We start from the raw sequence: 24,689 nt of genomic DNA, 5'->3' as shown, positions 1-24,689 counted from the left end.
AAACTGCAGTAGGGATGTGCTGTGCACTGGCCTGGTTGCAAGGTGTTTTCTGCCTTCCCACTACCAGGAGGAAGGGAAGCACCCAACCAGTGAACTCTTGGTGTCCCTGTGAGCATTGCTAATGTAATACCGCAACTATTAGTTTCGAAAGCTTCAGTTCGTTCTCCTGCAGAGCTTATGATGTGAGTAAAGCCAGAAAGACAAAACACCTCATCAGGAGAGCACAGCAAAGACTGCAGGCAGCAGAGGCAGGGTGAAAACAGACCTCGACAGGGGATTATTTTCTCACTCCTCAGAAATGATAAACCAGTCACGCTCACCCTCCTGACAGGAGGTGGCACACTGGGTAAGACAGATATACATGCTTTTAAACACTTTTTTTTCCCCCTCCTGTTGTTATTATTCATTTCCTTTGCTAAGTTAGAAATAATTACTTCAGACATACCATTGGTCATTTTATGACTGGCTTATAAAAGAAAGAAAGAAAGGCAAGCTCCAAATGAGGATTGGTAGGTGCCTATGACAAATACAGGTAAAGAAACAAGTATTTGCAGCAGAAAATTAAGAAATAAAGACCAATAGCAAAGAAAAATGCCACCATGGAAGAGTGCAAAGCAGTGAGACACAAATGTCCAGGCAGTCAGCAGTATTCTAAAGAAGTCAAATTTATGCTACTATAAACGTTCATTTAGTTTACACCTTACCCATTGCAGACATCATTCCCAATTGTAGCATAGATAACTATGGCTGGATTGTCCAACAGCTGATTTCTGGCCAAACTAAAAGATAAATATGGAGCCATATTAATGGGGAAATACATTCTCAGTGTCTGAATTGAACAGTGTGCTTTTGTGAGATCACATTTGGAAGTATCCTGGTTGGATATGGCCAATGACCAAAAGACTATGCTCTTATGTTTGGGAGAGGGCTTTTTTTTGTTGTTGGGTGGTTGGGTTTTTTTCACTCTAGTTCTATACTTTAGTAAAGTGTCTTAAATAAAGTTTTTTCACTTCTCCTTTTTGCTGCTCATGAACTTGTCTATTTCACTGTTTTTCCTGCTGGCTTTCTATTTTCTTTGTGTTATTCAGAAGCCAAATCAATTGGGGCAAAGACATGAATCACGACGGGAATTTTTAAATCAGAGATGGGAGAGGAAGACTAGGTTTGGCTGACAGCTAAGTCTACCTGTAGAATTGAACTCAAGATCAAATCAGGATGTAGTTTGAACCTCAGTGCTAGAGGGCAAGGATTCATTATTACTTTTTCTGGAGGAGAGACAAATAAATCCTTTAGGATGTGAACTACATCAGTGTCAAGCAAACTAAATCAAATCCAGATGATCACAACCCACCCAAATTCATCTGAAAAGGAGAGCTGCTGCTCTCACTACCCAGCAGCTACTCAGTTATATCCATATGGAAATTGCAGTGGACCTGCCCATGTCTATCTACATTGCTACACGCAGTTAAGGGGACCCAACGAACAGATTTACAGAAAAGGCTTAGTCTCTTCCCTAAAATCACTGGAAATGGTCCCCTGGCTTAACTGAGCCAAGTTCAAGGCCCTGGAGATAGTGATACCCACACTCAAAACCAGTTTTTCTTCAGTTTAATGATGTTTATACCAGAGAAGAAACAGCCAGCACTTCAGAGCATGCTGGTCAAGGGAAGCTGTGCATTTTAGAATACTCATGGATAATATATTCCTCACAGTGCTTTGCTTGTTTCTGTCAAAGAAGTAAAACTCCATCAGTGCTTATGTACTTCAAGTTAGGTCTTGAATCCCATTAAACACTCACCTTTTTATTAATGAGAGGAGGTTTCCTGAAGAACCACCTGATCACACACAGGAGGAACAAGAGAAATAGTACAGCATTGTTAGAGTGACAAAAAAATCCGGAATGCAAACCCAAACTTCATCGCGTATTTCCAAGAATGTAGAAGCACTAAAAGTAAAAAGGGAGCAACAATTCATCTCTGTAACCTTTTTAGGTGTTGGCACTAAGAAGTAAAGCTATATCCAGGGACCTGCTGCTTTCTTAAGAGTCCCACACTTCAGACTGTAGAAAATCAAATACTTTGAAGTGCAGGGTTGTTTGGATCCGGCTTTTAATCCAGATCTGGCAGCTTCTTCCCATCTGTTGAACGTAGTAGTCTCCTGTAAACCAGCCAACCTGACTTGTCAACAGTTGGTCTATTTTAACTTTCCCTATAAATTGCAAAGAGAACTGTTCTCACTCTTCTGAGAGAGTAAGTGTCTCACAGCTATACCACATTGGGACTGATTCAGGTCCTAAACATAGGCACAAGTGCCATTTTTGACATCCCAGAGTATCCAAGACAGCTGCAGCAGGGCTGGCAGATACATCACAAGATGCGTGAGAGATTGTGCACTTCTGGAGAGGCAGCTGGAGGTGGGAAAGATACCACAAAGCACCTTAAATAGCTGTAGACACCAGTGTTTGGGTTCCTTCATTGCTCTCCCCACAAGTGTCAGACTTAGAAAAAGTAGTATTAGGCCAGCTGCAGTTCTCCCAAGAAGCTCTGCATTTCAATAGCGATTCACCCAAAAGGTTGGATGAAAATCTTTCCTCCTTGAGGAGAGGAGTTGGCTACACCTAAACATCTGTGAACATCTGTAATATTTCATTTATGCTTTGAATCAGAAGAGTATTCCCATTTAGTAAAGTTTTTATGCATTAAAGTTAATACCAGGTCTTTAAAGGCTATGCACATTGATCCCAACCATCCCCAGCGCAAAAATCAAACTCCATCACCTGCAGTACAAGAGGCATAGCAAACAAGGAGCCAAAAAAGTCTTTATGCTTCGTTCAAGATGAGACTAGGGCTGTGATTGCAAGAAGCTCACCTCATAGCAATGTACAGAAACAAACTTCAGAGAAGCAGATCCTACAGGTAGTACTTGCTCTTACTTTGCAGTATTTTCTCTCTCTCTTTTTTCATTCTTTCTCCTCTTGTTTTATCCTCCTCCTATTCTCAGATCAACTCTTCCCTGGTCTCTCTCTTCTCTTTTCTGCATTGTGCCTCTGAAGCTTGCTTTGAGGTGTAAATCCTGTCCTCCCTGCAGCTCTTGGGGGGAAACTTGTGGACAGAACATCATTAAATCCCTGCTGGATTGGTATGGGAGAAGAGATCTAAGAGATAAACCCCTAAGGTAGCAATAATACACTTTGCATTTTAATAGTGATGCCTTTGTTATTACCACTCACAGAGATGCCAACTGCATATATCAAGGAATCCTTTATGTTTTAAATAATCCAGTTCTTCCACTTTAAAAATGAGTGCATCTATCTGCTGCTTCTCTCCTGGGGGTTGCTGATCCGTTGAAAAATCCAGGCCTTCTACTGAGAAGCTCTTTTCAGCAGGATAAGAGCCCCACAAAAACATTAGAAAATATGACTTGGAACATAGCTACCAGTAGTTTGTTTTTTTTCTGTTTAATAGCCCTTCTTCAGCTAGAGCTGAACACCCTCTGTTTAAGCCATTCTGCCACAAGGCCCCCTGGACTGTGGCTGCAGTTTCAGCATAAATAAACTAGTGGGACCTCTAGAAATTAAAAAGTATTTGCGAAAAAGGCAATAAGCTGTTCTTGGGTATGTATTACCTCCAAAAGCATAGGTAGTTATAATCAGCTCTGTGGAAAGCATTAGCACAGTTACAAATCAAAACATCAAGAAAATGAAGGGGTTTTCTAGGAAACAGTTTTCATGGGTAAATTGAGTCTTCAAGGAAGCTTTTGTGATACAGGATACAATCTGTGGTGAAAACATTCAAGAGAGAAAAAGAGGTGAAGCAGAACAGTTATCTTTACACTGTTGAATGTCCTGGAATCTATCCCTGGATCTTTCCTGCCTCTCTCTCTCTCTGTTGCTTTCCAAACATTCTCAGACCAGTGGGGTTTTTTTAGTTTTGGTTGAGAAATCAATTTGCCTCCAGTTGTGAGGGAAGGGTCCACCACCTCCAGAGGATAATGGGATTTCTTAAGAAAGGGAAGGCAGAACTCCTGTAAGCATGGAGGCTGGGGAAGCGTTTCTCCATGGTGAAGATGCATATCCTAAGAAGGGCAGTGGGGGAATGTCCCTTTGTGCGGAGTCTGACACAGTGCTGGTGCTTTTGCAGGAGAGCTGGACAGGAACATTGGCTTGGCTTGCCATCCCTGGGCTCTAGCTCTTGGCTGCACACCTCCCACACCAGATCAGCATCCTTTCCTTGCACTCATGTAGGGCTATGAAGCATCATTTTCAGAGGAAGGTTTAGTTGTCCCAGGCGGGGTTAGGTCAGGCTGGTGGCCAGCTGTGTGCTTTATTGACACTGAGGGTGGCTTCTTAAATCCTCCCATTCTGGGAAACTATTACACCAAATGAGGCAATAAAAGCGAACCTTTAAAATGTAGTGTCAGAGCAATGATTTAGAGAAGATATCCTGAGATTCTTCTCTCACTAGTAATTTTTCCCTTTTTAAATTCACTTCTTAATTTTCTGCAGAGTCTTTTGCCCTGACACAGGCTCTCCTCTTTTCATATCCTACAGGTGTCTGTAGTGTAAGTGGAAAGGAGATACGTGGAGAGAAAAACGAACGATGCACACAGTGAGAGGTTATAAAAAAATCTATGAGGGAATTGGAAAAAGGAAGCACATGAAGTACCACTCTGTACTGGTTTGGCCAAATTTAGAAATATATCCTCTGAGAGAAGGCAGGTCACCATCCCTCCCCTCACCAGGTTTGGGAAAGAATAAATTTTCCTCAAAGAAAAGTGAAAGAGATAAGAACTATTTATTTGACAAACACACAGGAAAAGGAAAATAATGCTAAATAATAAAATCTCTCGCTGTGGAGAAAAAACCTGGGTAAGTGTTAAAAGTCCTCCCTTTGGTCTCCTTGGGGTTGGGGCTTGGCCCAGGGCCAGGCCCTCTGTACTCGGTGGAAAGTCCTCCCGATGTGTTCTGATATCGAAGCAGTCCAGTAGAAAAAGGGAGAAAATCCGAAATTCCAGGGAAGGGAAAAAAAGTTCAACTCTCAGTCTCTCTCCAGAGAAAAAGAAACTGAAACAATTGGCCAAAAGCTGACTGGAAAACAGCAAGCCGGGTGCTTCTTCGCTCCCCTGCCGCAGCTGGGAGAAACAAACGTTGCTATCTCTGTGTGACCTTGAACAAGCTGCAAACTGCTTTGAAAAAGTTTTGCTCAGTTTTTCCTTCCCCCTCTCAGGCCCAGTTTAAAGGCATAAAAAGGCACAAAAATTAATTTCTGGGCATAGGGCAGCAATATGGGATACACATCATAAAGTCACCCGAAGACACACTCCCACTAATGTAAAAAGAGCAGAACAAGAAAATTAGGGTATCAGGTACTGAGACAATTTGGATATAAATGAGAAGAACCATTGACAGCTAGTCATCCTTGACCATCTAGTTTGGCCTTTTTTAATTCTCTCTCACCAGAAAGCCCACCTGGGGGACTGTAATGATGGGAGCCATCAACTCTAGTGCCCTGCAAGTTACAGGCAAGAAAGTTGGAAGCACCTGACTGATGGCACCAAAGATGTTGTAAAACACTTTCACGGAAGCCTCAAAGCTTCAGGAACACCACGTGTGCCACAGGAAGGAAGAATGCATGTGAGAGGCATTGCCAGTGGCATTGGTGCTGGCACCAGAATGCAATTTTTAAGGTGAAAATGCCCACCTAAGCCTGGAAGTGAGCATCATGCTACCTGTGTGTGCAACCTCTTCTGCCTGGTAAGACCACAGACTCACAGAATCACAGAATTGTTAGGGTTCGAAGGGACTTCAAGAGATCATTTGGTCCAATCCCCCTGCCAAGGCAGGGTCACTTTGAACACAGGAACATGTCCAGGTGGGTTTGGAATGTCTCCAGAGAGGGACACTCCACAACATCCCTGGGCAGCCTGTTCAGTGCTCTGCCACCCTCAGTGGAAAGTTCTTCCTCAGGTTGAGGTGAAACTTCTTGAATTTTATCTTATGGCCATTGCTCCTCATCCTGTCACTGGGCAGCACCAAAAACAGTCCAGCACTGTCCTCTTGGCACCTGCCTTAGAGATGTTTATATGTATCTGTTTGTTGGAGGTGGAGGGCTGGGGCAGATCCATTCTGCTCCTAAATTTTTCAGGAAATTCCAAACATTTAATAAGTTTCTAAGTAGCTCTAGAGGCAGCAGTGCTCCTCACTTGTAGCCAACATGAACCATCTGCTGGAAAGGAAGAGCATCCCATATAGCCAAATTTTCTACCAGAGGAAAAGAAATCTTCCCAAGCTTCTGAAGCATGAAAATTAATTAAATACAATAGAAACAAAAAGGGATAATCACAGCATAATCAAGTATCTTTTAAACATGCTGTTGGGGACATGAACTAATCCAAGACACAAAAGCTAACATCATAAACCTCAGTTTATAAGGAAGACTACTGTTACCCCTTCACATAACCCCTCTGACAACTCAGGATTTCTTGTTTGCCTTCATTCCTCTGGTTTAAGGATTATTCTAGGTTTTCACTCCTTGATAGTGAAATTTTTAAAAAAATTTTTCCCTCCAAGAAGAAGTATGATTAATGAAAACCCATGTTTTTGCACCGGAACTATCCTTCTACCTCTGTGATGTTTATGCCTCAAAAGAATTCAAAATGATAACACCCTTTAATTTTTGCTTTGTTCAAATGTCAACATGTCTTATCATCCCTTCAGAAGTCTCCATTGCCCTAATCCTCCCCAAAACCTTTCCCTGTATCCCCATCAAGGTCAGCCCTCTCTAGAAAAATGGGATCAAAATCTGAGGTCTTATCAGGACTTGTATCAGGAAGGACCGCCTCCCTGTCTCTAGAGAAAATGTCATGCATGATGCATCTTGCAACTTCCTTAGTCTCTTTCCAATGCTACCCTGCACTCTTGATGCTTTCTTGGAATTTCTCTTTGCACCCCAAAGCCTCTGTCCCTCCACCATGTCTGGCTGGTGGGCCACTAGTTTACAGAGAAGTCTCATCATTACTTCTGTCATGCATGTTTTGTACAATGGTATTTGCTGCAATTCCTGCCACTGTTGTTCCCAAGTTCATCTAAATTATTCCTGTGTAAGGATGTGTCCCGCTCCAGGATGGTTAATACTTTGCAATTTTGCATCATTCACAGAAGCCATCAAGCATGTACCTTGGTCTTTGCTCTAAGGTCACCATTCCAAATGTTAAGCAGCATTAGCCTCAGGAGAGACGCAGGAGGGACACGGCTTTGCTCTCAAACTCACTGCTCTTCCCTGCTTAGTTGCTCCTCTATGCACTTCTTATTTCTTGTATTAATCTTCCTCTTCTTCACTGCACACTGGGGTACCATGCAAGACACTTTCCTTAATTCTAGGTAGATCAGATCTGCCGCATATTTATGTGCATCTTTTATAGATATATATATATATAATGCTTTTTCATAGAAAGATGATGTGTGCCAGCCCCACAAAATTAATTAATCAAAACCCAACAGTGTTAAGTTTTGTTTATGTCTTTGATTATTTATTAAAAATTGGTTCTCAGAGCACATTAAGATGCCAGCACCACCGACCTCCTCAGTTTTTCAGGAGGATCTCTGCTCGCTGGTCCCCAAAGGATGTCTCAGGATGTCATGGGCACCCTTGCTGTGAGACTGATGGCTGCTTTGTGCCCACTCTGGCAGCTGGTGTGGCAGCTCAGTGAGTGCCCTGTGCTACCGTGGGGTGCAGTGTAGGGCCCCCCCAGGATTCCCTGCAGGAGTACAGAGCAGGGCTGTGCAAGCAAGCAGGGACCAGGCCACAGCCTCTGGAGGAGATGAAGGGCAGCCCTTTTATCTCTGTCACCACTAGTGACATCCCTCTAAATCTTCCCTTTTGGCCACGGTCAAGAAAACCTCCACAGAGTTACAGTGGAGTACACTGGTTTTAATTCAGTGGAAATTCTTAGCACATAGGTAAAAGGGATGAAGCCACACACCTCCCTGCTCAGAGCCAGAAGAGAAGGTGCTAAGTAAGTGCTGTTCTCTATTTGTCCATAAGAAATGCATGCAACTAAGAAGGTGTTGCATTGTTCCTGACAGATGTTCATTAATGCAGCATCAATTATCAGCACTGGTAATGTTAAAAATTATAATAAAAAAGTTTTAAAAATGTAACATACCATTTTGGGAAATGTTCTGCAAGTCTCTGTGATTACAGCGATTTCTCTTGCGTAAACGTAGATACAGAGAGTCTGTCCAGCCTCTGAAATAAATTGAGAAAATACAAACTGCTAAACTCATACGATAATGATGAAAATACAGCTGATATTAAAAATGATGTATGTTCTTGTCTCTGATAAACTCAGTACCCCAGTTATGTATATGCTACTATTTCACCATCTCTCTTTTTTTGTGGTCATAAATCTTTTTAATCTCCAACAGGGTGGCCTAAAATAAAGCAAAGATATCTTCTTAAGAAACTATAAATCGATGAAGAGTTTCTTTGACATTGTTCCATCCAGGAACAATGCCTTTATCCTGGTCTTTCAGATAAGGTGTTTAAAAACCTTTTTGTTGTACATCATTTATCAAAACAATTCTGTTGGTCGTTCACAAATTGACTTTTCAATTGGTTGTTATGGAACGGTAAGTAAAAGAGAAGAAACATTGGCAGGGCAATTGTTTCCCAACATCATAAATCTTGGACAGATTAATCTGAAAACAGGTTATGTTTGACTGTTATTAGTTCTCTCCTTTATTTTGCACTGCTGAGAAAAATGAAAAAGAAAATGAAAAGGATAACAGCCCAAAGGGTGATGAGAAGACCAAGCTCCCAGCCAAAAGTACACAGTCATTTCTATCTGAGTTGCAGTTGTTTGTTTGTTTGTTTTTCTTCCAGGCGTGGAAGAGATTAAAAACTGAACACTGGACCAAGGCTTATCACTGACAACTTCAGGGGCAGTTCTGAGCCCTGATCACTTGTGAGCCTCAGTTTCTCTGGAGCCCAGACAAATGCTGTGTACTGAGTGGCTGGGCATTTTAGCAGATTTTAAAGGTCAGTTTTGCTATGGCTCTGATACAGAAGGCTGCATAGATCTTTCCTGTTGGCTTGTCAAGAAGCAAACTGCCTTAAAGCAGATACTGTGTGAATGTAGCTGAGGCTGAGAGCCTGGATTTTGCACAGGGAGAAAAAAGGGAAACAAAAGTCCAAGTATATGGTGCAACAGGTATTGTTCCTGGAAAAAAATGTATTCTGCCAACTTTTAAATTCTGCTGGTAGAAAGCCTCTTCAGGCTTGACCCATGCTTGGTTTGGCATTCAGCTGTATGCCTGACCTATCTTAGACATAAAAAATAAAAATTATCTGAAACTTAGGTCAGACCAGGCACTGGTTGATGATTGTATCCTATGGCTCTTGCAGGATTCAAAGGCCTCTTAATGCTGGCCAGAGAGATGATTAATAAAAAGATTTTTTTTAAACTTCACAGTTAGAATTGCAGGCATTTCAAGATGTTTTGTGTTTGGACTTTATTTTCCTTCCCTTCTGGCAGGAAACATACTTTTTTTCCCATCTATCCCTGCATCCTTCCCCATCCACATGAGCCAAACTAACACAGCAAATTAGGTCACAGACTCTTTCAAATTCTCCTTTTGCTATTTCCCTCTAAATGTGTTAAATAAAAAAAAGAGGTGTGGGAGGGGGAGAAGAAAGATTTCCCCCCAGTAGGGAACACTACGAAATAACCATGGGGATACCCTTTATTCCACTGTTTCAGCAGCAAAAAAGAAACATGAGGGAGAGAGGAAGATTAAAAAAAAAAAAAAAAAAGAAAAGAGAAAGGCTGATTTTTGTTAGTTTCAGCAATGCTCTCCTTCCCCTGAATTTTGTAAAAAAACTAGTTTATTTTTTATTTCTTTGGGGTTTTTCTCCTTCTAAATTACAGTTTGATCAGTTCTAAAACCTACCCTGCATTTCAGGAAGACTTGCTTATATATTGACAGTATACTTTAAAAACCCTAGATCCAGTGCTGATCTTGGTTTCAGAAAGAGCAGATGCAGAGCTGAATAGTATTCTTCTCTTTCCTTTCAAGCACGGTTTTGTTTTTTTTCTTGCTGTGCTCTGAGAGACCTAGAGACTCGCTATGACTTGGCCACTCTGTCTGTTGGCTTACCCGATGGTGGAATTCAGAAATCCAGTGATCTCTGAGAACTGGGGCCAGTCAAGCTCGTCACTGAAAGCCGTGGGGAGATTAGCAAATGATTTCTGAAAGAGAAGTTTTTAAATCAACACAGTTTCACCCTCACAGACATAAAATCCTCTTAGCAAATTTGAACACTTCTTAGCCAGAGCATTAGCCAGGCAGCAGCAGTTGTAACTACAGCTAGTAGTGGTAATTATGTATGCATATACTTAAAAAGTTGACTCTTGTAAGACAGGCATATGAAGAGATGGAGGAAGCAAAAGCAGAGGAGATATCTGAATTGCAGGTCCTGGCACCCTTTTTTCCTGAAAGAGTCCAAAGATCCTCCTGATGTAAGCATGTACTGCAGGTGCAGACCACCAAGGCAGGAGCTGATTGCTCCAGCATCTGACCTGCCCAAAGGTGGGTCAGCCTTGGGCACAGATGACAGCCTGATGTCCCCAGAGAATATGGTAAATGCATAATGTCAAATTCTCTCAAAGCTCCCCTGCCCTCTACAGCAGGATGAGCTGGGAATATCCAATCCCCTGAAAACCTCTGCCTGCTCCTCACTGTAAATTTTGGGGACGGTACTACAGCAACAGAGTCAGAAAGGCCTCTGAGCACGGCAGGGATGAAGGAGGAAAACACATCATCTGACATAACCTTCCTGTGCAAATACATGCACCCTTTGCCCTTCTCTCTTTTGCTGATATTAGTCCCTAACACTTTTTTAAAGTGATTGCCCCTGTGAAAGCCTCTCTACAGATGCAAGCCATGTTGCACATTCAAAACACAGTGCCCTGTCCTGTTCCACTTTGTTTTCTGAATGTCCCAAAAATCATGGAAGGTTAGGAAAATAGCCTTGATACATTGTGTCACCTCAGGAGGACAAGAACATGGAGTAAATTTCCAGCTTCTCCTAGTCTGGGATACACTTGCAAAGACAAATGTATAAATCCAGTGTGCTCATAAAGAGGAAAAACTGCTGATGAAAAAGGTAATAACCAAAAGAAGGTCAAAACATAAAATCAGAGAACTTACAGGCTGGTTTAATCCATATAATTTATTAGCTTCATTTTCTCTTCGAGAAATTGTGGGGTTTCCTTAAGACCTCACTGCTATAAACAACAAGCAGGTGGGTAATTCTTTATCCAGGAGGGTCAGAGTAACTGAGGAGCTACAGTAGAGCTAAATCTTGTGCTCCCCACCAAGTTCTAATTCCCAGAGAATTATTGTTTAGGTGAATGGGAGCTACACTTGAGTATATTGGTTGAGTATATGTCTAAGGGTTTTGGCTGTAAGAGGATGGAGGGAGATGCAGAGAAAGGGGAGGAAAGGCAAATAAAGGGGGGGTTGTGGGGGAAACAAATCCTGAAGCCACGCTCTGAGCAGTCTAATGCACAGCAGATGCCAGTTTAAAGCATGTAACAGCACATTTGACCCACTTAACAGTAGATCTGCTTTAGTTACCAAGATGAAAATGGGCCTGTCTTAATTATCTTTCAGATTGTTCTCTCTCTCTCTCTCACGTACATATATGTGTCCTTGTGTGTATGTGTACATACATATACACATAAAAAATACCTATTTTTTAGGGCTGGAGAGAACCTTCAAATTTGCCTTCTTCAAATCTGTTAGTTTTGTGTGCAAACAAGCACTTAATCCAAGGGCACAGCTATGAGTAGAAGTGGAGGGTTACAGCATGGCTTGGCCATTTGCAGTATTTCCCTCCTTGTAGGTTTGTATTAAAGGTGACAGAAACAATCACTTAGCATGGAAAAAAACCCTGTAGACACGATCTCTTAGGAGTCACACATATATAAGTGCATAAAAAAAGATAAAAATGATTTAATATTTTTAAAACAAATCGTTTTATGACCAGTTCTCTCATTATTTCCCATTGGCACTCCAAAACAATATCTTCATTGGACAAGTCCCAATAATTTTTAACTGTTTGGTTTTTTTTTTCCCCCGCAAGCTTGGCTTAAATATGAATTTTCCAGAACCTGAGTTGCAAATTGATTTGAAGAGGAACATTTGAGCCCAAAATTATAGCTGCATTTGAAAACTGTATATACATTTAGCATTGACACTGTTCCAACAAAGCACTCAAGGGCCAGGCTTTTGAAGATATTTCAGGTCCAAAGGGTGAAGATGAGTAGTTAATGGAAAATTCAGAAGAATGCTAAACCTTAAATTCTGCATTGATGTAGTTTGGAAAGTACAGCCTAACAGACTGTGCGTTGCTTAGTCTCAGATGCAAATGTGTCCCACACTAGAGGTGAAACTGTGTTGACTTTTAGCATAAAACTCTCTTGAGCACAGCCTTGTTTAAATACCATTCTCTAGACTATTCTGGCTGAGAAACCTACTTCAGCCCACGTGCCAGATTTTAGCAGAGAATCAGTAGAAAATTATTCCAACTTAGCTTCAAATGCTGTATTTTAGTCTCAAATGCTTTAGATGGGTCTCATTTCAATAAATGTCCTCCCCTCATAGATGTGTCCTACCTTGAAGCAGGGAGCAGCCAAAGCCATGGCTGATGCTAAATGCACACATGCCAAGCTGTGCTTAAGTGAAAGAAGGTTCAGGGTTGCTATGGCAAGAGATTTTCAAAATCAGAATACAAAAGCGCACTGGAAACCTAACACTCACACAAGTCTTTAGAAATGCCAGTCCTGGAAATCCTGAAATCATTGATGTATACCTTAATTTGAAGGAAAGTTGGGTATTTCTTTTTATAATGACTTTAGTGCTGTTCAAATCCTGGTGAGAGTATTAAGTACCACAGACAACTTTCTTATTCTGTAAGTATACAAATAAGCAAACCTTACAGCTCTTGAGAAAAGCACAGCCTATCATTTTAAAAAGCATGAACTGCATTTCTGCTCTGTAAATCTTCAACGGACAGAGGTTTGAAATTAGCAAAATTATTACCGATTTCCCACAAAATGCAGTATCTTAGTCATCACAATACTAGCTTGGAGAAACCTGCCTGCGTTTCACTGGACTTGGAGGAATGCCAGATAATGTTTTTAACAAGAATTTCACACATCAAACTCCTGGTTTTTTTCCAGTGCAAAAAAAAAGAAGTCAGTGGGATAAGTGTTACGGATATCCTGAATCCATACTTAAAGAAATTCTGAATTCTGCTAAAAAGAAATAAATAATATAAAACAGTTACTTTAATGATACCTGAGAAACCCTTGAGTTTTCGGGCAATTAGGCATTTACTGGACTATGGATAAATGTAGGATTTATTTTTCTCTTCAATGAGCAACAAAATAGAGATCCAAGAGTTTTAAAATGCATCTTTCTAAAGGGTATTATTTCCATCACATTTCTAAATATAGTGCTTTTACCTCAAAATAAAAATGTCTCTAAAATGAGATATAAAAGTTGCTTCTATTCCAGACATACAACAGAAAAATGCTGTAATTAGTAGCTATTTGGAAGTCAATTGTAAGCAGATGGACAGAGCAGCAGGAGCACAACATCCACTGCTAGACATACCAGTGTTTTCAATATTAGCTTTCTGCAAAAACCATCTACCTCAAAAAACTCCCCAGTATTTCTTCTGCTTTGCTAAACCTTATAAAGTGCATGTCTACTGCTTTACGCTTCATTTTTAGTGTCCAAATTTCCAGGTTAAAGGAATGAACATTCAGCTCTATTCTTTCTGAAACTTTTAAAAGAAAAGTCTGACAAACTCAAAAGCTACTGATGACCAGAAAGCCAAAATATAGTTGACTTGACCCCTTTTTACAGATGTATAATTCTCTTTGTGTAAGTTACCTGTGACTTTCCCTACACAGGAAAGAGTGGTGGGGTTTTTTGTTGTTTTCTTTGTTTGATTGTTTGTTTCAACTGGAGAAATAACATGCCTGAGCTGCAGTTTTCAAACATCTGTCCACCTCATAAGGGGTATTTTCCACACGCAGTAATGTCTCCATATACTCTTTGTGGGAAGAACATACTCTGAGAAGGATGGTAACTGTGTATGTGAGTGGCTCCTAGGTAAAGGCTTTGGAAATAGCGCTGGAAAACAAGAGTGCCCCATCTGATACAGAGCATGCCTAGAAGACCTGATTTGGAAAAACTGAGTGATGCAACTTGATGCATCCCATATGACATGAGATGTATCACAGAAGCATGTCCCCCTGCACTGGATTACACTGGGGGTTATGATCCTCACAGGGCAAAGCTAAGACGGCAGTGAGTTCCTAATTAGACCAGAAAATCCAAAATCCAGTGTAAAACATCTTCCCAACAATGCTCTTCAAGTCAATGGCATGGACATACAAATTCCAAAGTTGTTCAGCCCAAATATCCATCTTGTCACCCTGGTGTTGAATATTCAGCTACCCAAACAACATCCTGAAGTGAATTTCTCATTCACATTCTCTTTCTTCCCTTACTCATCATAACCTCTCCTTTGCATGGTACGCTATGTGCAGCAAAATCAGGGAAAACAACCATTCTGCAGAACCTCTTAAAGAGATACTCAGCATCTTTCCTGAAAAATTTTTTCTGCACCTAATTAGCTTTAAATTAACAGCTGCCACTAATGTGGTGCTGATTAGCAGATGGGCCCACAGCATTGTTACCAAGTGTAAATTTTACTTTACACTTGTATATGTAAACACAAAAACAGATAAAGATAAATAAGAAACGTGAAATATAGAAAGCACATAAAGTGGGTATGTAAAAATATAGAAAAACATTAACGTAATAAAATAATACACTGAATAAACCTAAATTAACAGGCACACAACTTTCTTTCGCTACACATGATAAAAAATCTGGACAGGAGCAGGGAAGTGCTATTTGGAAATCCATGTAGAGGTTTGAGAGTCTATTGAAATGGAAATTAAAGCTCTGAACTTACTCTACTATTGACCGTGGATAAAACCATTTGACAAACTAATATTTTTATGTGTCTTATCAAAGAAATTTTGCCAGAATCAAAGCAAAGTGTCTTGAGTTAGAAAGCACAAAGGAATAACAGGAACACAAAGCTGATGCCTTATCCTCTCCTTTCCAAGGCCTAACTTCAAATTCCTGCTGTGGTCACAGATTAAAGATGTTTTCTGTAAGATTAGGACAAAGACCCTCTGCACTCTCTCTGGTCACAAAACCATCCCTGGATGTGCTTAAAAATTCTCCTCGAGGGAAGCCTTGCACTGAAAAATAATTGAAGCCAGTTAATTTGTAAATTAAGCCTAGAGATGAAGGATATTTGCCAGTGGCATTTAATACAACACAAGAGACAAGAGTATTGCACCTGCGCAACCCCAAGGGAGTTAAATTGCTGCTATTGACATTCTCCACAGAGAAAGCAAGACCTAGAGGACAAGCAAGAGGCAGAGCCAGTGATAAAGTCTGAATTGGTTCAGAAATGGTTTTGCTAGAACTTTCGTGCTCAGGTGACAACTTTCTCACTCATGGCGAGCTCCAAATGAAATAACTTTTTACTTTTGCTCGAGTTTAATCACAGGTAATAGTTTTTATACAACTGAGCTCTCTATGTGTCTGCATTAATATTTAACTATTTTTGCCAGGTTGGTAGGAAAGCTTGCAAATAGTCCTAGGAAAAAACATGCTCTTTCCTATCCCAAACCTCACATATATTTTTTGGGCCTTACACAGAGAGCACCAGTTCCCTTCCCATGCAAGCTGCTGTACACTCATCAGACAGTAACAGAGAGCTTCCAAAACTCATTTTTGTAGTCTGCACTCCAGCTCCCAACCCTGAAGCTTGTGCCTGGCATGCTATTACCAGACCTTGACCAGCTAGCTTCAAGCAAGAGAAATCCTTTCTAAATCTTCATTACAATGATAATAAAATGCTGACACAGTCTAAAACTGGTCTTGCTTACATGGCTTTACTACCAGTGTTACTGCCAGAATCGTTATCTCCATCAGTATTATGATCATCTTTATTAGACGAGATAATCTCAATTATCATTAGTGCTAATTTATTATGTTCTTCATCAGTTCTGTCATCAGTGTCATTCTTCTAATTGTTGCTCATAAGCATTTAACAAAGAAAAACAACAGCTAATCTGCAACATTTAAATCAGCTCTGGGAGCAAAAGTGGAAAAAATCCATGAAACTCTCAGACCTCCCACAGCGCTGCAACTACTAACATTCTGGAAAAAGAATTGTTCTCCAGAAAATGTTCGTAACCTTATTCTACAGACACCAGTGGAGGAGTAGCAGGTTTTCACCAGGAAAGGTGGGCCATGATGATCTATCTGCTCACCCCTGTGCAACAGACCCTTGTGCAGAGAAGGACAAGGTACAGTCCTCCCTCGCTAGGGAGTGACAATGAAGGTCAGGAGCATACCTGTGCATTTATCTCCACCCCCATAATTGCAGTTTGCTGGAATGATCTTTTCCTCTCAGTTATTTCATTACATGCCAGTGACCTGCACCAGGTTCAGTATAGCTCACAGTCAGGTGCATTTTCTTGTTTGAAAATAGGAAGTGCTGGGATACCACCCAAGGATAGACATCGGTGTGGCAGTGATATTTTACGGTCACAGGAACTCTTCCCTTAAGGACAAATCTATTGTAAATACTTGGATGACCCTCAAATACCTGCGGATGCATTTGTTCAACAAGCCTCAAATCCTGAACACTGGAGTTATGAGATCTATTTCACATATGCCACAGGAGGAGGGAAAACAATCCAGGGCATGTCATTTCAAAGCCAAATTCCTAAAGCAGAAGTTCCCTGACTGTCAGCAGGGTCACTTCTGCAAACACTCTCACAGCAAGGAGCCATCCCAGCCAGTCTGCTAATGGCAGGTCTGATCCTACAGACAGCACGGGTCTCCTTGAGCTGCAGGCACGTGCACGGAAAGCCAGATGTCCTGGTTTGTGTCTCTGGCACAGCACTGGGACACTGCATTCAAACTCTTCCCTGACCCAATTGCACAGATGTCGGAGGAGCAGCAGTAGCACAGGGCTGTGCTTTTTTATCTTCATAGGAGCAGGTGCAGGAGGGGACTGACACATGAGACCATAACTACAAATTCCAGTGCAATGAAGCATTTTGCACTTGTTTCCCCTTGGCAACCTGCAGCACATCAGAGAAAGCAAATGGCAATCAGTGGTTTTGGCAACCTGAACGTGATTCCTCACCGCTGACATCTGTGTGACGGTCATCCACTCGGGAGGGATGTGGAAGTGAGCGCCGGCCGAGTCTCCCAAGAGCACAACCCCTTTCGAGTCTGCACCTGATGGATGCATTTTGTTAGTCACATGGGCAGAAAGAGCAAACTGAAACTGAGCTTGGAGAGCACTTAAAGAGGAACAGCAGTGGCAGCTGATGGAGTCCCAGGGTGACTGACTACACCTCTCTTCACCTGGCTTCAACGTTCAGACACTGCAATAGGATTTTCTGCAGCAAAAACCATCTATCAGGCATTTGCCAACAACCCTAGAGAAACAACTGGGGACTGGGCAAGAAAACCAGGGGGAGGTCTTGCTAATCGGAAAAGAATCCTGGTTGTATTCCAATGGTGTGTTATTTCAGCAGAGGTTCTGCTGTGCAGACAGTGTTTATTTTTACTATCCATAGATTATGCATTAAAAAGTACTTAAACATTCAGGGAAATCGGATTACTCAGAAAATTGCACAAAGCTTCTTATAACAGAACTGGGTGGTTGATGTGCTACTCATATGAGTATTTCTGCTAGAACAATCTGTCTGGTTTATAATTAATGTCGCTTAACATTTGTAGATTGCCTTTCATCTAAAAATGTTGAGGAGCCTTGCCAGGCAATGGTTCATCCCCAGGATACTGATTTCAGAGTAAGGTGAGGTGAGTGGCAGCTGCAGTCATGGCTGCTTTGTGAGGTTTTTATTTGTGCAATGTGGACACACAGGAAGCCACCCACATCGTGGTCAGGGAGATCATCTGATGCCATCACTTCACCCCTTTAAAGCCTTCTCTGGAAAAAAAGTATGTATTTATGGGAAGAGGTAAAATTGGACAAATGCAGATGTTAAACTGCTTCCCTAAATCCCAAGGCCATTGCTCTGGGTCAGTCTTCAAGCACCAGAGAAAATGCAGAGGTGACATCTCTGTTTGCTGCTGTTCCTGATCTATGTATTCAGCTTCATTACTGAGCTGACTTCTAGCAGGAAATTACCAGCAGCCTGTGTTTTTCAAGTTTCATCTTTGCCCATCCTGAAGATTAAAAAATCCAATAATTTTGCCTTTCTCATGACGTTGTAAAGCCTGTTGTCTTTTCCTTGCCTTGTGAATGACTGTGCAAATGTTGAAATATTTGTAAAATTAATACATAAGACACATGGTTTCTTGTATTGACTCTAATGATTTACCTTTGCAGAATTTCTCCTCATAGGGAATTCCATCTTTTGGATCCACACCCTGTCGAAGAAGAGAAGGGGCAGATAATAACATCTATCTAGCACCTGAAGAATGGTAGTACAAAACAGAGGCTGAGAATTTAGTTATTCTTGAATGCTTGCCTGCAGGAGGCACTGCATCATAATAATGATGTTTTCCATCACATTATTTTAGTAAGTATATGTACATTTAAATTAATCATATAAGCTATAATTTAAACAACCATAAGCATCAATAAACAAATTGTTAATATCAGCTAATAAAACAAGAATAAATAAAAAAGAAACATTTGTAGACTAAATCAAAGACCAGAGAGGACAAAAGAGAAGCAGAAATCAGGAAGGTGCAACTTCATTTACTTACCCATATGCCATTGCAGTTAGAGTCACTTTTTGCATCCCAATTATCAGGACTAAAACAGAGACACAAAAGGATAAACAATGTCACCAAAAAAGTCAGGAAATCAGAGCCCTAGTGCCATTTTTCACTAAGAATAAAAATGAATTTGAAATTCCTTTCTGCATGGAAGGGTGGGGGTTTTCCCCCTTTGGATCTAGGAGAGGCAATTTTTCCTAGCAAAATGCAAATGCAAAATGCAATATTAATTTAAAGGTAATACTGGAAGTTGCTGAATGAAACTCATCCTTTTAGTCATTGGCATGGTTTCCCTCTCCACCTCTGGTCTGTCTGACCAATTTTAGCTGCAGATGCTTCAGAGAAAGGAAAGAAATGTGTGCACCACCCCTGCAAATGAGCCCCATCCCTGGTCTTGGTCAATCCCTCTGGTCTCACTCACAGTGAAATCAAGCAACAAGCAGTGATGTGCTGTCTAAGAGTATGGTCAAAGCAAAATCTGGAGCTCATTCTTCTCAAAGCCACAATTACTAGGAAGCCCTTAAAAGAATTAAAATCCTTACCGCCTGCCAGGGTACACAGTGGTGTTTTTGTCATTGCAGTCTCTGCCTCGCCAGTGATAGCCCCTCAGTGTCTAAAGGCCAGGAGAAACAGCAGATAGAACAGTCATTCTTACTCTTGCACTTTTAATTTAAAATATCTAAAATGAGAATCTAACTCAAGGTGTAGGAATAAAACCCAGTAAACAGGTTGTATTCCAGAGTCCCTTTGCTAAGCTTTAGCAAGTGACACCTAGCATACTTTGGTGCAGAAATAAGACAAGTTTTTAATTTTTTTTTTTTAATATGACTTTACTTCAGCTCTTATTAATTCAGTAAACAAACCACTCAGCAGCAGAGCAATTTGCTTCTGCAGGGAGCACAGCTTTATGTGAGTATCTCCCCAGGTGGCACACATGAATGATTGCTTTTTCATCCAGGAAGAAACGGGACATTTTATGACAAAAACCCCTCCATTCACTTTATTCCTATACCTATTTTCACATGAATGGATAAGGCTTTGCAGAAAGTAGGAGGAATCCCAGAGACATCCTCATTATCAAGGGATTACTGTACCAAAGGAAAGGCTTTGCTTACTGGGAAAGTACTAAATTTATCTCCATCAAAATCTTCAAAAGGCAGTTTATTTCTTAGAACACTGTAAAAAGCAAAAACAAAAACCATAGTGTTAGATATGAAAGGGAATCTATTCAAAAAGTAAAAACCACAGTGCAGCGTACAGAATAGGTCATAACTGGCATGATATTCACTGCTCCATATTCAGTTGTGGCTCTGTGCTTGTACTTCAGCAAAGTGATCCTGCCCAAAAGAGCAAATCCTGTATTTCAATAGCTGCTGATTGAGCTTGGGAGGTGAGGCTGATGGACTCCTGTATGGCTTCAACGTCAAACCTGCAGTCTCTAAACCAAACTACACATCAAATCTGTGGCAAAAGTTATTTTTGTATATATATATTTTTTTTCTTTTTTTTTTTTTTTGTAGCTACAGAAAGAGGAAAGTAAAAAAGCAAAGACAGTGAGAGAGACAGAGTGCATGAGGGAGAGATCAGAAGAGATGAGTCGAACACATGCAATCCAACATATGACATACAATTTTATTCCCACTTCCACTGTCTGAACTCGCAGGGTCAAACTCAGCTTATGTGTCCTGACTAACATTTCAAAAGATACTTGCAAGATTTTTCATATTGATCAACCCATTCCAAATAAATTCCTGATATTTGCAGTTTCAATTAAATGAGCAGAAATAGGTGAGCAAGTTAGTCTTGGCAGCTGAATCAGTCAAATATACAGCTGATAATCCTGATTTATTCTTAGACTTCCTTGAGTATTCCTCCAAGTCATTGGAGTACATTGATAAATATACATTACAAGTAATACCCCAGCTCATGGCCTTGGCCTTTCTCAGAAACTGACTCAAAGTCAGCACTGTCATGAGAGGGTTTTCCTGGATGCTATCTGCCTGACTTTCTGAAACATCTCAGGACTGTTCTGTGCTTCACAACTGATACTAAATTCAGGTTCCTCACAGAGTTATGCAGGTGCTGGTGCCTTCCTGTGCTGAGCCATGGGCACTGCAATTGAGTGAACAAATGAAATGGAGAAGTTTCTTGGGCTCAGAAAATCTCAGGAGAAAGGTGGCTTCCTCTTGGGGATGCCACATCTGTGAGTGTGTCACATATTTGACCTCTGGGATGTGCTAAAATTAAGCAAATGTTTTAAGCACTAAAGAAACCACAAGGATCTCTGTGAGGAATCTTACCTGAACTCTGTGCAAGCTCCCTCTGTACTCTTAGACAGTGGTTTTATAAAGGAAACCAACATAAGTAAAGTATGGGAAGCTCTGCTGGCTAAGGATGACTTTTGAAGGAAGCAAATGTACCATGTTCTGTTTCTGGTTAAGGACTGAAAATTTATACATACTGTTTAATCTTCTCACACAGGTCAGCCAGAAGAGGAAATGCACATACACTTGAGAACCCCATGAAGATTTTCTGGAGAGGAAGAAAAATAAAAATAGATGGATGCATTAGTTCACAGAGGTAGTGTAGCTTGGGATATTCAGTGTCAGTGAATTACAGAGCTAAACCATGTATTTTCTGCCTAGAAACATAAAAAAGCTCCAGTGATGACAACAAGGATGCTACATGCATCCTTGGATTTAGATGTGACACAGCAGTCAAGGATTAAGGCTAAGCATTTTACAAACCGATTTTTCTTGTTTACAAAGACCTGTAAAACCCAAAAAGGAAGGAAAAGGTTCCTGTAAAGCTGTCTTCTCTCATGCAAACAATTTTTTTTTCATTCTTTGTAAAAATTACTGTTCTCATGTTCGATAGGCATGGTGGCATTTGACACAGTGCAAAACTAGTGAAAGCCACACACTGTGAGCCATGAGTCTGGTTTCTACATGCCAAATGTCAGGAACAACTCCAAGAAGAGAAGAAATGGGAGGATCCAGACTGTGCATAGAATTCCTTTGATTTTATTAAATAAGATTTCTACCTGGAAATCTAGATTTTATCTTGGCCAAACCTGTAAGATGTAGAAGACAGCTGCTGCTAGAAAAACTCTCTCAACATTAGTAGCCCATAGTCATGGGCCAATCCAGCTGATGTTCCAGGTAGCCAGGAAGCTTCAGCAGCTGGGAGAGACCTTCCTAATGAATTGTGTTGCATTGGCAATTAATGCCACAAACACGCTGCTCATGTGGCTTCACTGTAAGTTCAGTTGGTCTTGAAACACTGAGGGTGCTCAAGTGGTCTCTCACTGCAGAGGGCTAACTGGTGCACAGCCTCACTGGCTGTATTCACTGAGGCTACACTTACCATGTAAATATGGAGAAGAGGAGCAGAAGGGCACACTCATAACTTTATGCAAACAAGGGTAACTGTTTATACAGACACAGCACTGTCCTTGGACCAACTGCCTTGTGTTACATACTTTATATACACAGAAAAAAAAAGAGTAAGGTAGTCCTCAACCTAATGATATTACAACCCATGCCCAACGGGAAACAGAAGGTAAAGTTTGGGTACAGCTCAGGAGAGGCCAGTGGAAGGTTATTACACACCACGTGGGTTCATAACCCCAGTGTATAAAGCTCTGAGTGACAAAGGAGAACTTTGAGGCAGCACAGCAAGGCAGTGAGGTCAAGGAGCATAGGGCATTGCCTTGCAGCTCCAGGGAAGGTGTTTGCTTGGACAGATATCAAGGGGAGATGGAGATAAGGGTCTCCCACTGCCCAGAGCAGGAGGTTAGGCACAGCAATATGCCACAGCCAGGATCTCAGTGTGGAGAGGAGGACTGGGGTAGTGGAGAGGGGAGAAAACCCATAGTACAAAGATTGTAGCCAACGTTTGTGCTGGTGGCTGAAGTGACCAAGCAGCAAGATGAAGATGAAAAGGAGTGGTACCCTTTTCAGCCATCACTGAAACAGAGGAGGATAGATCTGCAGTGGAGGTAGAGCTGTAACAGTGCACTTTCTAAAGGACGCAAAAGTGAAATCAAGGAGAAAAGAAAAAGGAACATCAGGGAGACAAGAAACCTGAAAAAAAGCCACCAATTAACTTTCTTCAGCTCGGTCCAACACACTCAAATGACAAAGCTTTAGCCACACTGGCTTGGAGGGAGAGGAGGTACTGGTGAAATGAAAGGAGAAACCAGAACACAACCACAGAAGTGCAGAGAAATAGCCAAAAGCAGCTGGGGAGTAGAGCCTTTCCTTAAGGCTGAAAGGCCAACTTAGTCCCACTGCTGCACCTCCAGTTGCCCTGTGCTCTTCCCCATCCCTCTGCACCTCTGTATTCAAGCTGTTGGCTGCGTTGGGGCTGTGTCCTGCAGCATGGCTGGGACACAGGCCCCCTTTTTGCTCTTTGTGCATGGTCAGGTGGGAAGAGAGTGTGAGAGGTGCACAGACAGGACGCCAGCTTTTCTCAAAGAGATTTGCAAACCTATTTACACTTCCTGGAAAGAGGGAAGAAATCACTTCCCCACCCTTGCCCCCCCCATCCTGTAGGACTAATCCTGCCAACAGAAGCACCAGAGGCTCTTTAAGCCTTCCACCAGGCTAAGATTTGCAGGGTCTTCATCTGAGCTGTCAGCTTTTCACTTCAGCCTAAGTCACAGTATGCAAAGCCTCTGAAGTTAAGGCACCTGGAGCCAAAACCGCATCAGAAAGACAAACTACAGGGCTTGCAAGAAATAAATACATAAATAAAACCTCCTTTTATTCTGCTCACAGACTGCACTAAAAGTTTACCCTTTGCTGTAAGCTTAATAAAATCTTTCCTGCCTTTTGCTCAGCTAGTCATTTGAGGATTTTTGCTGACTGGATCTCTGTTGGTTTCAAAGAAAGATTATTCTGCAGTCCCAAAGACTTCCTAACTTTGGTAGGAATGGTTGCATGATGATGGCCTGGCAGTGGTGTGGGTGTTGCTGAAGACCAGCTGCAGCAGCATTCCAAAGCCCAGCAGCCTCTGGCTCCCCAGCCTACGTATTCCTGCAACAGGTGGGACAGTGGGATCTGGAGGTGCTGCTTTAGCTCTGTTTGGGGTTGTGCAGGAGAGTGGCTCATCTGCTCTTTGAGGGTGTCCTGGGCTACTCTCAAAAGGAATACAGGTATAAAAAAAGAGGGAATCTTTGTGTGAGCAGGCACTTTTGTGTCCTTCCCAGCAGAGACAGGCTATGATTGCAGCATGAGTTGTTATGAGAAGATGGACTACTTGCCCTGTATAACATAAGTAGGTGGGCAGGAGATCAGCTTATGCCCTCATCTGCCTGTTAATTCCGTTTGGGCTCGCTCCATGGCTTCCCACTTGTCCCACTGCCAGGCTGTGACTTGCAGGGACCTCACAGACACAACAGGATTGTCCAAATGATGCCTGTTCTCATTAAATGTTACAGCCAGAACTCTAATCACAATTCTTTCATTGCTATTGCTATTGCCCCTTAGTATCTTCTCCACCCACAAGAAAAGTTAATGCTAGAGGTGCTCACAGAGATTGATAACACTAATATCCTATTAATTGCCTGTTAACATTCCCTAATGACATTTCTGTAATTATTTTAATTGGTGTTGCTAAAAAGAATAACAATGAGCCCCTAATGCTTGTTGGTGTTTGGTTTAAGCCAGTGCCTTACAGATGGCTCACTCCTTTTAATGAATGGAGACTTTTATTAGAATTTTTTGGAGTTGTAGTCGCTTTCACCGCATCTCTATAT

The 24,689-nt window shown here is 41.4% G+C and overlaps 1 protein-coding gene across 2 annotated transcripts in view; it reads right to left on the bottom strand.

Moving 5' to 3' along the window:
- The window catches only part of AOAH (acyloxyacyl hydrolase), a 77,255-nt gene that overhangs the window by 22,321 nt on the left and 30,245 nt on the right, over nt 1-24,689 (bottom strand). For both annotated transcript variants that reach the window (XM_032105080.1, XM_032105071.1), the window contains exons 7-16: nt 21,390-21,460; nt 20,044-20,104; nt 19,471-19,541; nt 18,917-18,965; nt 18,526-18,574; nt 17,319-17,413; nt 10,157-10,248; nt 8,164-8,246; nt 1,799-1,835; nt 705-779 (exon numbers count right to left, since the gene is read on the bottom strand). In XM_032105080.1, the coding sequence (XP_031960971.1) occupies nt 705-779; nt 1,799-1,835; nt 8,164-8,246; nt 10,157-10,248; nt 17,319-17,413; nt 18,526-18,574; nt 18,917-18,965; nt 19,471-19,541; nt 20,044-20,104; nt 21,390-21,460 (683 nt within the window). The remainder of the gene's footprint in view (nt 1-704; nt 780-1,798; nt 1,836-8,163; nt 8,247-10,156; nt 10,249-17,318; nt 17,414-18,525; nt 18,575-18,916; nt 18,966-19,470; nt 19,542-20,043; nt 20,105-21,389; nt 21,461-24,689) is intronic.

This window comes from Corvus moneduloides, chromosome 1, assembly GCF_009650955.1.
Source record: "Corvus moneduloides isolate bCorMon1 chromosome 1, bCorMon1.pri, whole genome shotgun sequence".
Lineage (NCBI taxonomy): Eukaryota > Metazoa > Chordata > Aves > Passeriformes > Corvidae > Corvus > Corvus moneduloides.
Note: the sequence above shows the minus strand (reverse complement) of the source record. Positions and strands in the feature narration are given on the sequence as shown.